This window comes from Vigna unguiculata, chromosome 9 (assembly GCF_037176805.1).
Source record: "Vigna unguiculata cultivar grain cowpea cultivar isolate G323 ecotype 2 chromosome 9, ASM3717680v1, whole genome shotgun sequence".
Lineage (NCBI taxonomy): Eukaryota > Viridiplantae > Streptophyta > Magnoliopsida > Fabales > Fabaceae > Vigna > Vigna unguiculata.
In genome coordinates, this window is record NC_140800.1 from 13,774,727 (window position 1) to 13,791,042 (window position 16,316).

Here is a 16,316-nt window from a genome sequence, read left to right on the forward strand (position 1 = left end):
ATGGATGCAGTACTTCCCTTTGAAGTTGAAATTCTTTCTCTAAAAGTATTGATGGAAACTCAGTTAGAAGAGGCAGAATGGGTTCAGGCTCGATCTGATCAACTAAACCTCTTAGAAGGGAAAATATTGGCGGCAGTATGCCATGGCCAATTATATCAAAGGTGGATGAAAAAAGCATTTGATAAGAAAGTACGCCCCAAAGAATTCAATAGAGGCGACTTGGTAATGAAGAAGATTATGCCCATGCAGAAGGATCATCGAGGGAAATGGACGCTAAATTATGAAGGATCATATGTTGTGAAGAAAACATTCTCTAGAGGAGCACTAATTCTCACAAGGATGGATGGGGAAAAATTACCGCTGCCAGTCAATTCTGATGCAGTCAAAAGATTTTATGCATAATGATTCCATGATAGTAAAAACTTGTATAGGAATATTGATATTATTTAAATGACTGATTCGTTGAATGACAAATTTGTTTACTTCATAGTTTGTTTTGATTTCTTTAAAATATTTTTATGTCACACTAAGTTTAAAGGAAAAATTTTGTTCAATAAGCACTAGGGGTTCATCCACAAAATATGAAGACTGGTTCAGGGCATGCAAAGACAAAGTCTGAAGGGTGTCGTGAAAATAAATAATAATGAAAAAATGAAAAATGTGTAATAATAGAAAAAAAGTTGAAAATGCAAAGCATGTTTAATCTTTTGTTACCAAAGTCATTGAATGCATGTTTCTTCAAAAAATGGCATAAAATAAAGGTGACAGTTCTATACTTTCCCGTAGTTCATTGTTTTCATATCGGATGACAGAGTTGCCCTAGTAGACGTCAATCATTGCTCAATAAGATAAATAAGGATATGGCATTGGGGCATGTTGTGTTAGGATATATCACTTTGGTTTATGGGAATGATCATTAAATCCTAGAGGCTTAATGACAAGAATGAATGACTAAGAGCAAAATGATTTGAGCACTAGTAAATTTTGGTTAAGATTTAATCTATTTGAGAATTAGTGAATCAAGATTCAAAATGACGTGTGGCCATATTTCTGTCTTAACAAAATGGGATATCCATTGCACCTTCTTTGGGCTAGCAACAATACTTTCTTTCAAATTTGTCCCCACCATAAGGATTATCAGCATGAAGATTTCAACTAAAGATACAATGTTCAAGTAATAAAAATGTGAGAAAGCATAAGTCAAAAGGTGAAAAGTGATTCAAGATCCAATGAATGCGAAAAAAATGAAATCAAGTTGATCCAAGATAAAATGTACGATAAAAAGAGTTACAAAGTGATGACGATATGTATAAAACCCTTTTAACCTTTGACCACGTTACAAGCCTAATAAAAGCCCACATTGATTGAAAAAAATGATTTTTTTTTATTTTTCATAAAGCTTAATTCTGAGACAAAAGAATATGGTTGTTAATGTTGTTACTAAAGAGAGAAAGAGAAAAAGAAAAAAGAGAGAAAAAAAAGAAAAAGAAAAAAAAGGATAAAGGCTTCGGGTTAACATTTTTCCTATCAGCTTATTAGCAAATACCCTTGGCCAATCCTTTCCATTTTACCAACACTCAATAGAACATATTCATCAGTCATGTTTTTACACAATGAATCCAAACAAGGGTAGTTTTTGGGCCTCGTATAAAGTTTATCCTCTAACTTCACAAATCTGCTTATGTGTAGGACTGTGAGGAATAATACAATTACATTATGATTCAAGTTATACCCTTCACTTCTTGTCCACTATGTGATCACATGATGTGTCAAAAGAAAATATTAAGCATATGATATCTCGTGTTGAGATGGCGAAGTGACATCCAGATGAATTTGATGATCGAGGAAACAAAATGATTTTAAATGCTAGTTTAAAAAATAATAATAAAGAGATGAAGGAAACAAATAGAAATATAAAGAAATGGAAAAGGCAAAATTGAGCATAAGGAAGTTTTTGGAAAACAAGATTGATTGTTATTCATTTATAAATTCATACATCTATGCATTCGTTTTTCTCAAAATTCAATTTGACTATCACAAGGTGGTGATTCCATATTAGAACCCTCTTCATAGAATGGTTACCAACTGTCTTTCAATATCGGTCCTCTACTAGGAAATGGTCGAGTTCAGATTTTCTTTTGGTATATCGACCCTTTACTAGGCAATGGTTGAGTTCAAGTTTTCTTTTGGTATATCGGCCCTCTGCTAGGCAATGGTCTAGTTCATGTTTTCTTTTGGTATATCGGCCCTCTGTTAAGCAATGGTCGAGTTTAGGTTTTCTTTTGGTATATTGGCCCTCTGCTAGGCAATGGTCGAGTTCATGGTTTTCGTTTCAATATCGGCCCTCTGTTAGGCAATGGTCGAGTTCGGGTTTTCTTTTGGTATATCGACCCTCTACTAGGCAATGATCGAATTTAGGTTTTCTTTTGGTATATCGGTCCTTTACTAGGCAATGGTCAAGTTTAGGTTTTCTTTTGGTATGTCGACCCTCTACTAGGCAATGGTCAAGTTCAGGTTTTCTTTTAGTATGCCAGCCCTCTACTAGGCAATGGTCGAATTCAAGTTTCTTTTTGATATCGACCCTCTGCTAGGCAATGGTCGAGTTCAGGTTTTCTTTTGGTATATCGGCCCTCTGCTAGGCAATGGTCGAGTTCATGTTTTCTTTTGGTATATCGGTCCTCTGCTAGGCAATGGTCGACTTCATGTTTTCTTTTGGTATATCAAACCTCTACTAGGCAATAGAGTTTAGGTTTTCTTTTGGTATATCGGCCCTCTGGTAGGCAATGGTCAAGTTCATGGTTTTCGTTTCAATATCGGCCCTCTATTAGGCAATGGTCGAGTTTGGGTTTTCTTTTGGTATATCGACAATCTGTTAGGCAATGGTCGAGTTCAAATTTTATTTTGGTATATCGACCCTCTACTAGGCAATGGTCAAGTTCAGGTTTTCTTTTGGTATGTCGACCATGTTAGGCAATGGTCGAGTTTAGGGTGTTTTTTGTATGTCGGCCCTCTGCTAGGCAATGGTCGAATTCAGGTTTCTTTTTTATATCGACCCTCTACTATGCAATGGTCGAATAGATGTTCTCTTTTGGATCGGGACTCTTTACATGGTAATGGCCATCGAGTCCCTATCTTTCACTTAGGGACCCTTTTCCTGGGAATGGTCATGTTTATCATTAATTTAATTTGTTTCTTTACTTGCTTTTCTATTTAGTTTTATATTCTCTTTTGAAACCCAGACGAAATTAGTGTTTTTATCTTTACTTATCCTTTACTACGATAATATGAAAAGTTAAATTTTCCTATTATCTAGCAAAATCTAAGTAAAGAGGGACAGTTGTCAACACCTAATTTCGTCCAGACAAATAAATTTGTTCTCAAAAAATAAAAAAATATGTTTTTAGTTAATGATAGAAAAAACAAAAAAGGAAAAAAAGTGTAATATTTTTTTCTTTAGACTTTAAAGCATTAAAAGGAAAAGGAAGGAAAAGTCAATTTGTTATCACACCCCTTTTCATGAGCCTAAATGTTTTATACATAGTTTTACCCCCACTATTTGTTATTTACAATCCTTACATGACATGTCAGAAAAGGATATTTTATAATATCTGTTTTTAGAGAATGGTATAATTTTAATTATTAGAATCAATATTCTCAATAATAATTAGAATAAATATCTTGATTTTATACTTATGTGATGTGTCTCATTGAGTTTTTTGTTTTTCAGTCAGAAGATATTATTCTAGTAATTAGAAACAATATTCTTCATAATAATTAGAATTAATATTTTGATTTTATGCTTATGTGATGTGTCTCATTGCGATTTCTTCAGTCAAATAAGATATTATTTAATTAGTAGAAGCAATATTCTTCATAATAATTAGAATAAATATCTTGATTTTTATGCTTATTGATGTGTCTCATTAAGATTTTGTGAATCAGAGAAGATAGTATTCTAATAATCAGAGATAATATTTGTGATAATAATTATAATTAATACCCTGAATATTATTTTATGATCTGATTCATATAATATGTTTCATGAGGACCAATTCTTTCCTCATATACAATGACGAATCTTTGTCAAAAAGTTTGAAGGGGCCAAAATAATATACTCAAATTTTATATATTTAATTATTATTATTGATGTAACAAAAATATATATAATTTAGTATTGAAATTCTTGTATGTTTTTCCTTACAAAAATTATAGTTTTTAAATTGTATTTGATATCAAACTCATTTTAAATTAGTTTTTCTAATTTCATCTCATTCCCTAAATATTCTCATATTTGAGCACATTTTCTTATAATAAGTTCTAAAGAATTAATATGAAACATTCTGCATATAATTCAAAAGAATTAATATGAAACTTCCCACTTATAATTCTTTTAATTTTAAGAAATGGTTCTCTAATTCAACAATTGAATTCTTAGTATCATGCTTGAAAATAGGTAAAAAAGTATATTTGTATTGTTTTTATCTTTAAGGGTATCTTTCCTTTTATCACTTTATAAAAACTGAATCTATTATTTTATTTTTCATCAATATACATATTTAAACAAAAATTAAGACTAAAAAATAATTTATTAAAATCTAATCAAAAATTGAGAAACGTAATTACTTACAAAAAATGATAATCGAGTCAATCTAAGAAATGGTTATGAAAAAACATATTGTGCATAACTTTTCTTTTTATATTCATAAAAAAAAAATATACAAAAGAAATCATAAGATGAAAAAAAAAGAGTTAAATATCAAACTAATATTTTTCTATCAAGAGAAGAGAGAAAGTTATTTTTTTTTATCTTAAAAGAGGACGGATGAGAACTAAGAGCTAGAGAATGAATTTATATCTAACTTTCTATTTCTTTTTAAAAAAATAAAATAAAAAAAGATATGCAAGAGTAATAAATAAATAAACTTAAAATGGAAGAGTATAACCAAAATATCTCAATAAATTTTATTATTCTTTATTATGTTTAATTCTTAATTTTATTATTTATTAATATTAGATATTATATTTAATAAAAAATAAAAATCAATTTTAAAAGATTTTAAAAAATATTTTAAAAACATTTTTTTTAAATTAGAAAATCTTGGAAGGGCCATGGCCCTACAGACCTTCTAAGCAGTGGCAGAACTTGGACAAAAACTTTAGGGGTGCCAAATTAGATTTTTTATATATAAATTATTTTTTCTAATTAAATAAAAAATTTCCTTTTCTTTGTTTCAAAGTGATTCTCGTATGTATTTTCCAATTATAATATTTCTAATTCATTAAATTAACATAATAAGGGTATTCTAATTTCTAATCCAATTCAAGGTTATTCAACTAATTCATTATGTGCAGTGAAATTTGTAGTTCAACCCAAGATACATCTATAAAATCTTACAAATTTTACCATATGTAATGGAAAACACAAAATTTCTAAATTTCATAATCTATGTTATACTAATTTCAGGACAAATATTATTAGGGTTAATGCCAATTTTAGAAAAGAATCCTTACCATCATAATTAAGCAAACTAATTTGAAAAAAAAAACTTAATTTAAGAAAATCATGGTAATATGAGAATCATAAATACATAAATTATAATAAGATAGTAACCTTGATTCATGAGAGATATTGTGCATTTTTTAATCTTTTGTTTCCTAATCTATCTCTTTACCTTTCTTTCTATTCTCTTATTTCTTAATGATTTACAGTAAAAGAACCTCATCACTAGTGATAAAACCTATTACCTTTCATTAATCAATGCCCATCAAATTGGTTTTTATTTTATTTTTTATACAATAAATATATATTAATTTTAATATATAAATAAGATAGGTGATAAAATAAAATATTTTATTAAATTTAATATAAATAAAATAATAATATATAAATAAAATTTTAAAAAATATATAACATATATAAAAAATAGAATTAAAAATTTTTTTGTGGAGCCATGGCTCCCCCTTGTGACAACAATGGTCCACCATTGCTTCTAAGGTCTGCCACTACTCATATTTCATTATAATTAAAAATTAAGATTTAAATGATATCCCAAGGTGTCTATATAAACACAAAATCTCTCCTATGTAAGACACTGAAAAAATCAACACTTCTCTTTTTTTATTTTATTACTAGAGCACACACACAAAGTTATTTTTTGCATCTAATGTTATTCATGTATTGGTGAGAATAATAAAATCAATGGGTTGTGAATCTTGACTTTGTTACTCTGTTATAATCTTGTATGATTGATTAACCGGTTACATGGTAAATGCATTTCGGGTTCGGATGTTAGGTGCATTGGGTTTGGATTCATGATTGATATGTGTCGATTGAAGTTTAATGTTCGATTGTGGCAACAACTCTGATTGTGAATGAACGTCTCTATTTGAGTTATTAATACATGTGAAACTCAATTTATATGCGCAACCTTTCTCTTTTGTTTTCTTTGGGATGCCATTATTTTTATCTTGGTAATTAGAAATATCTTGCACAGGCTTTTAATTCTCTTATTTAAAAAAAATAAAAATTATAAATTATATTTCTTTATTGAATATCATGTCAAGTCTTATATTTGCTTGATAATTAAAATACTCCTTTATAGGCTTTTAATTATAATATTTTAAAAAAATAAAATAAAAAATATTTCTTTTATATAATTATTGAACTATCATGTCAAGTTTCAAAGTTGTTTGATAACTAAGTTTTTTATTATGTTGAATCTCGAATTTTCTTGATAATAAAAAATATTAAAATTTAAAATAAAAAAAATTATAAATTATAAATTATACTTCTTTTTGGATATCATGAAGTCTTGTATTTGCTTTAGAATTTAATCATGTTGAGTTTCAGATTCTCTTAATAATAAAAATATTAAAATCTAAAATTAAAAAAAAATATCAAACAACAAATATTTTTACAAAGGACTACGTTATATTTGATGTTTCAAATGCAAATATGTAGGACTGAGGTACAATCTTGCCTAACAAAAAAATAAAAAAAATAATTTAAATTTTTATGTTTATTACTTTGTATATATATTTATTTTGTTTGATTTTTGGGAAACCATCAATATTTTAAAATATTTATTTTTATTTTGCATACTTAATTAAAAGAAACTATTTTAGGACGAAATTATCTTTTAAGAGGAGGAGATATGGAGTGTTAATACTTTTCCACACTCCTTTCTTTTAAGATTTTTATATAATAAATTATGTTGGTGACCCTTTTGTTTTTCTTAAATTATTTTGACCATCGATTTCGATTGCGACTATAAATTTATTAAGTAGAGCATTCAGTTGAAGGGAGGATTTGTTAGTCAATTGTGTAATACGTAAATTTAGGAGCAGTTTTGTTATACAGTTGCAATTTTGTTATGCAGTTTTATTGTTAGTAAATAAGTCTTTCGTGATATTAGAAAGTAGTGGAGTGTTTGTTTTTGTCTTCAACTTTTTTTTAAAATTATTTATTAGCCATTTTTTCATTCAATAAGAGAGAGGAATTTCTCTATCCATATCATAACATTCATGTATATTCATGAGACTCTAACAAACCAGTCTTCCTTCAATTCAAAATAGAACCTTCTCTGTATTTTCATGACGGAAAATAAAGTCCAAGTCGAGGAAGTAGCTTCGGCGTCGTCTTTCATCCCGTCTTGCATTTCTCCTTCTGTTCCGGTACCCGCGTCGTCTTCCACCTCATCTTTTAAGTCGATATTTGCGTCGTCAGCGTTGGCGTTGTTACCAGGATTAGCATCAGCATCCACGTCATCGTCAATGCCACAAACACTCAGAGACGAGTTACCGATAAAACTGGAAGGAGTGAGCAATTTAGTTCCATGGAAAGAACAAGTTGAGCGTGTCTTGATCTTAGAAAATTTAACAATGTTCATCACAAACACTGTGCCCCCTCCAAAATATGGAAGCGATGTGGCTCGTGCTGTTGATTTCACAACGATGGAGTATCGGCGATGGGTTGATAAAGATCGAACGGTGCGCATGTGGTTGTTATCATCTTTATCTGAATTCATGTGTTCTTTTGCGACGGGATGGGAACACGCATGGGAGGTTTGGAGTGGAGTGCACGAAATCTGTCGGAGTGAGTTGGTAGAGAAGATCAAGATTTCCCTTAGGAAAGAGATGAAGAACACAAAGAAAGGAGATCTAAATGTGAAAGATTACATTTGCAAGATCGGTTATTTCATTGATAAGTTGGTTGAGTTGGGAGATGATGTGCCTGAACGAGAACAAATTGACGCCATCTTGGATGGGATGCCGGAGGAGTATGAATCTTTGCGAAGCATCATTCATTCACGTGAAAATGCCACGGTTTCTGATCTTGAATCGTTGATGATAATTCAAGAAATGGTAGTTAACGATTTTAAGACTCCCCTCGATGCTTTAGGAGATCCTACCAACGACAATGTTGATGCAGAGGCGGAAAGAGGTGGAGGCGGTGCTCAACGTGGTGGCAGAGGTCGCGAGTGCAATGGTCATCGTCGAATGTGGGGTCCACGCAGTGGTGGCCTCAGAGGTAACAACTAGGTCTTCTCCTTATTTTTTTCTGTGTACTGACTCATTTATTGTTACTATTTTGACTCAATAACTCATCATGGAGTTTGTTACTTTGTTTTGAATTATAAATTATACTGTTTTTTATCTAGATAATTACTTTTTTTTTATCTATTTTTGTTTGTTTCAGTCGAATGTTCATTTTTTTTTTGAAGTTGTCTTTCCTTTTATTCTATTCATATATTTTTAAGAAAAAAAAGTTTCTATAACAAAAAACCCCATTTAATGTGTAAGTTTGATGTTATTTCTAGTTTGAATCAATGAACTGACTTAAGTTAAATAAAAATCAAATGAAAAAAAAAAAAAGGTCGTGGTCTAACAACCAAAATTAAGTTAAATAAAGTTGAAATTAAAAAGAGTTAAATGCTATTCCAAGTTGTCTAAAACTTAGATACAATTATCAATTGTTCACTCTAATTGATTTCGCAAATTACTTCTAATGTTGTGTTGTCATTTTTATATTTAAAGTGATGCTTGAATTTAGATATATATTAACTAGTGTGTTTGAATAGCTTGCAATAGTAATTCTAATTCGTGGTTATATTACTTTATTTGTCTATAAAAGTGTTTTTTATCGTTGTCTTTATAAAGTTTTGTCATATCTCTATTATTGGCCCAAGCTACATTTAGAAATAGGGGTTGAATAGATTCCTTACATTATTCTCGTAGCAAAGTATAAATGATTAATAGTAACTTATGACGTTGATGGAAAATTCTTAAGAAAAAAAAATATAGCTTCTTTCGTGAGATTATCATATTAAATAAGAAGTTATTTGTTATATTTTAATTCCAAGCACTTAATGAATTAGAACAATTATTGAATGGATATTGGATATAATTAGAGACTAATGATATTTTTCTATAATGGATCCTTACGGGGGCGGATGCTAAGAGGGATTGGGAGCGTCATGGTTTCCCAAAAATTATTACTTTTTTTTTTTTAGTAAAAAATTATAAATTTTTTAAAATTATACGTAGTAGTAAAAAAATTTTGATTTTTTTTAAATTATATGTAGCAAAATATTTTGAAATTATATGTACTATATTGGAAATTGATGATAAATAAATTAAATATAAATTAAATATCTTTTTATTTCTTTTATAAAATATAATATTTAATATTAATAAATAAAATATAAAATATAATAAAGAATGAAAAATTATTAAGATATTTTTTATTTTGTCATCTATTATCTTTTTTGTTTTTCACATACTATTTTCGTATTCCACTCACCAATTTCTTTTCCTTTCTCTTTAGAGTAAAATATTCATTATTTCTGTTTTCTCATATGTTCTCTCCTATATTTACGTTATTTTTGCTATCATCTCTGATCTGATATATCCTACCTACTCTTTAAGAAAAAAAGAAAAATGGTAACTCTCCCTTGATTCCCCTGACTCACTTGATAATAAAACATTAATTTAATAATTAACATTATTTTTTATTTCACGAGTCTTTGTATATTCATTTTTTATGAATATAGAAGAAAAATAATTATGCTATATGTTTTCTTATAACCAATTGTCGATGAGTTATTATAGATTTTTCTTTTAGTATTTACGTCTATCAATTTTTTATTAGATTATTGACGAAGAATAAAAAAAAATATAATCATTTTTTTACAAGTGATAAAAGATAAACTAGTCATCTTTTGTTAAAGTGATAAAAGATAAGCTAGTTGTGAAAATGTAAACAAGATAGACTTCAACTTATTCACACATTCAAAATCATGATTCAATCCTCGCTTAGAATAATCCTTTTTATGGTTTGAGTAATAAATATCATAAAATTTTAGTTTTGATTATTGATGAATTTAAGATATGTAAGGAACTCAAGAAACAAAAGATAATCTTGTAAATATACGTGATTTATAATTATCATATACCAAATTATATATTCATTTTTAGTATATTAGTGACAATAATTAAATATATTAATTTTAAATATATTATTTTAACTTCCAAAATATTGGTCCCACTTTCAACTCTATATAGTTAATGTTGGAAGTCTAAAATAAAAATTATCCTTGCCGATGTAAATTGAATGAAGGAAGAACAATGTTTTTCTTTTAGTAATTAATAATTAATAATAAATTAACTTATTAAAATTTGACATCAGTGTGCTAATTCAAAATTATAAATGATGAAAGAAAGTATTATATTACGAGTACGGTAGTACCATAGTTAATATGTTCATTTCATTAATATTTTATTAACTTTATTGTTAAAACAACTTATTAATTTGAATAAAATGTTATTATATTATTTTCTAGGATTTGAAATACAATTAATATAAAAGAATACTGTGATTGAGAGATTTGTTATATTTTAGTAACAATAACTAAATATTGTTATATATTTAAAAACAAAAAAAATATATTGTGATTTTTTATTGATTTATTAATAATAGAATACAGTAAATGTTATATATTTATAAATAAAATATACTATGATTTTCCTATTAGGAACCAACAATAACAAATATTGTTACAGTATTAAAAAATAACAAATGGTGTTATAATATTATAAAATATAAATACTGTTATAATATTATTTGTGATTTTTTTTATTTTAATCAAAATTAGTTTTCGTTAAGACATTATAAAAATATCTCAGGGGTCACATTTTGTAGATATATTATCACTCTCTTATCTTCCTTTCATATGTGGATACATATATACTATTTGAATTGTTGAAAGAATTTTTATAATTCAAATTCAAAGTTGATCACGTTTTATTATTTTCTTTTTCTTTTACATATTTAAAATTGGATAAATATATATTCACATTATTGAAAGAATTTTTATAATTCAAATTTTATTTTATTTTTCATATATATATATATATATATATATATATATATATATATATATATATATATATATATATATAATTGACTTTCTATTTCTCTGCATTTGTTATATTGATTGTGTTATCGTAATTTTATTTAAATTAATTTATATATATATATTAGTGGAACACATGAACTACATTGTGTTATTTTTTTTTAGTATAAGTTAATTAAATAATAAAATGGTTTTTATTGAAAATAATTATAAAAATACATAATTTTCATAACTTTTTTTTATATAAGTAGTTATTTATTATAAAAAATTATTTAAATTTAAAAAAGTAGTTATCAAAATGATAAAATTTAAAAAAATAAATTTATTATAAATAATTATTTGTATTTAAAAAAATGGTTACTAAATAAGAAAATTAAGAAAGAAATTGTGGATACCATAGAGATGAATCTCTTTATATAATATTTATATAATAGTATAAATATTGAGGACGAGGAGACCATATTTTTTAAAATTGAGAATGTAAATAGTGATTGGTATGTATTATATAATATATTTTTTATTTCATATCATGATATATTTTGAAATTTATAAAATTGTCATTTATTTATTTTGATTTAGTATTGAATAAAAAGAGGATATACATTGACGTTCAAACTTAGAATAACATTATGTTTATTTTGTTATAAATTTGTATCTTTTCAAAGAATATTTAATACGAATTATATATATATATATATATATATATATATATATATATATATATATATATGGTAGGATTATATCCATTGTTAATGAAATCTACAATGAAATAATTGATTAACTATTATATATTTTACAAAAGTTGTATACACTTGATATTATTTGTTAATAATTACGTAATCAAATTATTGTGATATGATCTCATATTTATACTGATCAAGTTGTATACGCTTGATATTATTTGTTAATAATTACGTAATCAAATTATTTGTTTATAATTACGTAATCAAATTATATGATCTCATATAATGTTAATATATGAATATTTATACTACCAAATATATTTGAGTTTAGCATATTTATTAAGTTGGGTGTGTACAATAATTTTTTATCATATTTCTGATTCACAAAAGCAATTCAATTATTGTTCCAAATAAAATCTAATTTAAATTATTTAAAGATTACCCAAACTTTAATTCCTACTAGAAAGAGTAGATATAATTAGTGAATTATCATGTGCTTGTATATTTTATATTACTTTTATTTGTTGTGTGTGCATGTTTTATAAGGTTAAATATGTTTTTTTTTTTCTTCAACTTTGGGTGAAAATTAGAATTAGTCATTTTTCAAAATTTTGATCAAATTTAGTCCCTAAACTTTAAAGCTGTGTGGATTTAATCTTTTCAACCAACTTTTATTAAATTTATTTAACGTTTCAAACATATTTATGATAACATTTAAGTTGTTTACACCATTTTGATACATTCTCGCTTCAATGTTAGCTAAAAAACTATCATGAAACACATTTGAAACATCAATAAACTTAACAAAATTTGGTTAAAATGACTAAATTCATGCAATTTTGAAGTTGAGAGACTAAATTGGGTCAAAATTTTTGAAGAGAGACTAATTTTAATTTTCATTAAAAGTTGTGTGTCCAAAAATATATTTAATCCTACCTTATATTATCATTTTTATGCATATTTTATGTTATATGTTTACTTACAATATGCCACTTTGTATTTATTCTATACCGTAAATATTTTAACTCAATCCGCGAGGATATTTCAAATTGTCACATTTATAATGTTAATATAGTTATAAGTGTAAAAAGAAGGTTAAAATACCTTTTTATTTCTATTTTCGTGAAGTTTTGTCAAATCAGTCATAATTTTATTTTTGTGCTCAAATAGATTCAAATTTTTATAAATTTTATTCAATTTGGTCCTTGTTTACTAATACTATTTAAATCATTAACCATAATGATCAGTGATTGCCACGTGTTACTTCTTTGTTTTTATTTTTTTATTTTTTTTTATTTTTAATTTTTTAAAAATTTTTTGTAATTTTAAAAAAAAAATGTCCACGTGTCAGTGTCAACAGCGACGTGTCACGTGTCAGAGTTCTTATAATTTTAAAAATGTTTTATATTTAATTTAGTTCTTATATTTGTTATTTTTTTAATTTAGTTATAATTTTGTTTAAAATTGAACAATTTTATCAGTCTCAAAATTGGGACCAAATTTAATTTTTATATTAAAGTTATAATGATGTTTTTGTTAAAATTCACATTTATATTAAATATTTTTGATTTAAGGTTATAAAAATTAAATTTGGTCTCATTTGTAGAGGAACAAAATTGTTCAATTTTAAACAAAATTGCTCAATTTTAAACAAAATTGAGACTAAATTAAACATGTGACACGTTGTTGGGTTGACATACGAACATTTAAAAAAAATTAAAAATAAATAAATAAAAACTTATAAAAACTACTAAGTGACATGTGACATTAACGGTTCATTATTGTTAATAATTTAGACGGTGTTAGTAAAGAGGAAATAAATTATCAAAACTGACAAAAATTGAAACTTATTTGAACACAAGAACAAAATTAAGACTGATTTGACAAAAATTTACGAAAATAAGAAAAAAAATATATTTTAACCTAAAAATAATCGCATACATGGTGAGTGGTTCACTTTTGGTCCCTTAGAATGTATTCCTCTGAACTTTTTATTGCATATCAAATGATCATTAACTTTTGTTTGAGTTTCACCGTATCTTTGATAACCAATAATTGTAATAACAAAAATAATTATAATAAATTAATAATATTAATAAATTTAATAATAATAATAATAATAAAATTAATAATAATAATGAAATATAAAATATTTAAAAATAAAATTATTGAAGAAATTAATACAGTATATAAATAAAATACGAATAAAATTTGTAGTGATAAAAATAATTAATTAATAATTGTATTAATTTTTTATAATTTAATATTTGACTAAAATTATTTTATAATCAATTATATTTTATTCTAAATTAATAATACTTATCATTTTCAAATTTCTCCACTTTCATCTTCCATTCTTTCAAAACAAATAACACAAATTTATTATATATTCTCTCAAATTCATTCATTCAATAAAAAAGTATAATTGTTGATTGTATTGGGATCAATATTTTCACAATGGCTTTATTGGAAACGTGGTTTTCGGAAACATACATGGATTAAGTGGCACGTGAGAGTGATCATGGTCAATTTTTTGAGTCAAAATGCAAAGAAATCAGTAAACAAAATTGCAATTGACAGGAAAGCCTGTTCTGTTCTGTTCTGCGTTTCTTTCTATTTGAATTTAGAAAAAATTGAATAAAAGCAAAAAATCCCTTTTTGCTGCTATTGACTTGGGTTGGCTCAGTGAGCAATGTTCAGTGCTGGTCAAATGGTGAAGTTTGAAACTTTTTGCTGTTTTCAATGTTTATTTTGGCATTCATGATTGACCGTAATACAACAGAACATCATTTTCCTGTAACTGTTTCGTCGGATTCTATGCAAATCACGGTTGATGAAAGGGACAGCCAAAATTTTGTGTCTTAATAGGTAGTTAGAAAGAGAAATCTTAATTTGACCACTGATGCATTGATTCACAGATTGTTCTTTATATGGCAAGTTTGAAAAACTACCCCAGATTATGATTAGTTTTCCATCTTGAAAAACTAGCCTTTTGTATATATAATAAGTACCACTTGGTTGAACCTTCAAAGCCTTGGCAAAAACAGTTTGTTTGGTGTAGTAGAAATTTGAAGATACATGGAAAATGTTAGTGATTTCCCAAAGCGACAGCGAAAATCTCTTGCAACAAGGAGGAACCTGGAGAAGCTGCGTTTGGAACTGAGCAAAATCAACGGAGAAGTTCAGTGTTTTGCACCGTGGAAGGGAATTAATGGAAATTGGGGGGTTCCTAGATATGGTATTGGAGAAGTTCATGGTCCTGCTGTTGCAAGCATTGCAGAAGCAGTGCCTGATCCACTTTTGAAACCGTTTATCAGTAATGTGTCTGCTCCAAAATCCTTTGATGTCCATCTTGGTGAAGGTTTCTGTAGCAATACGTCAAACATTTCCAATGCAAAAGGGTATGATCCTCTTTCTCTCTGTACTTTGTAATGGTGACATGTCTGTATAAAGTAAAAAACAGAAAACAAAACATGAAAAGCTTATAGTTCAAACTGTGGGTAATTAAAAATTAACTGTTTTTTCTTTTTTTCCTTTATAGTCATTGTTAATCTCTTGCACTAGAAAATGTTATAAATGTAGAAATGTAACTAATTGATCTTCTATATATACCTAGCATAAAGATATATTGTAGATCCTGCATTTGATGCTGCATAAACTTAGCATGCTGTCCTCAAAATATGTAAATATGAAATGCTGCATTTTGCAGGCATTTGAACAGATTTTTGGTATATTTTACATCTATATAGGATTAGGATTGAAGGGCTAATGGAGTTGCAGCAGAGGCATGAAGAAGAAAATGCATCGGATGAACTTTGATCGTTGTAGTCATTGCATGGATGAGATAGGGTAGAGAAGAATGATATTTAGTTGGTTTTGGTTTCTAAGTTTCTGTCATAGCTTGTTTCAGGTTTTCTGTTTTAGATCAGTGTTATTTTGATGTGATTTGAACTACGGGACTGTGTACTTATGCTTTGGATTTATGAATGGTTTAAATATTGGATATTGTAGTTGCTAATTAATGATATATATATATATATATATATATATATATATATATATATTTATTGAGGGTAATGATAAGATGACTTCTTTTTTATACCACTTTTATTACCACTTTACGTGTCAAGTGTATTAAGCTATTTAAATATAATATTTAATTTATAAATAAATTTAAACTAAATTAGAGCAATTAAGTTTGTATTTCTGCGTGTGGGCT

At 26.7% G+C, this 16,316-nt stretch overlaps 1 protein-coding gene across 1 annotated transcript; it reads left to right on the plus strand.

Moving 5' to 3' along the window:
- Positions 1-402, plus strand: LOC146883578 (uncharacterized). Its single transcript, XM_085666629.1, has one exon. The coding sequence runs from the start codon at positions 1-3 to the stop codon at positions 400-402; it is 402 nt and encodes a 133-aa protein (XP_085522755.1).
- Positions 403-16,316: the final 15,914 nt, after the last annotated feature.

Excerpts from the sequence above, each read along its gene's own strand:
- LOC146883578 (XM_085666629.1), top strand. The coding sequence starts at position 1 with ATGGATGCAGTACTTCCCTTTGAAGTTGAAATTCTTTCTCTAAAAGTA.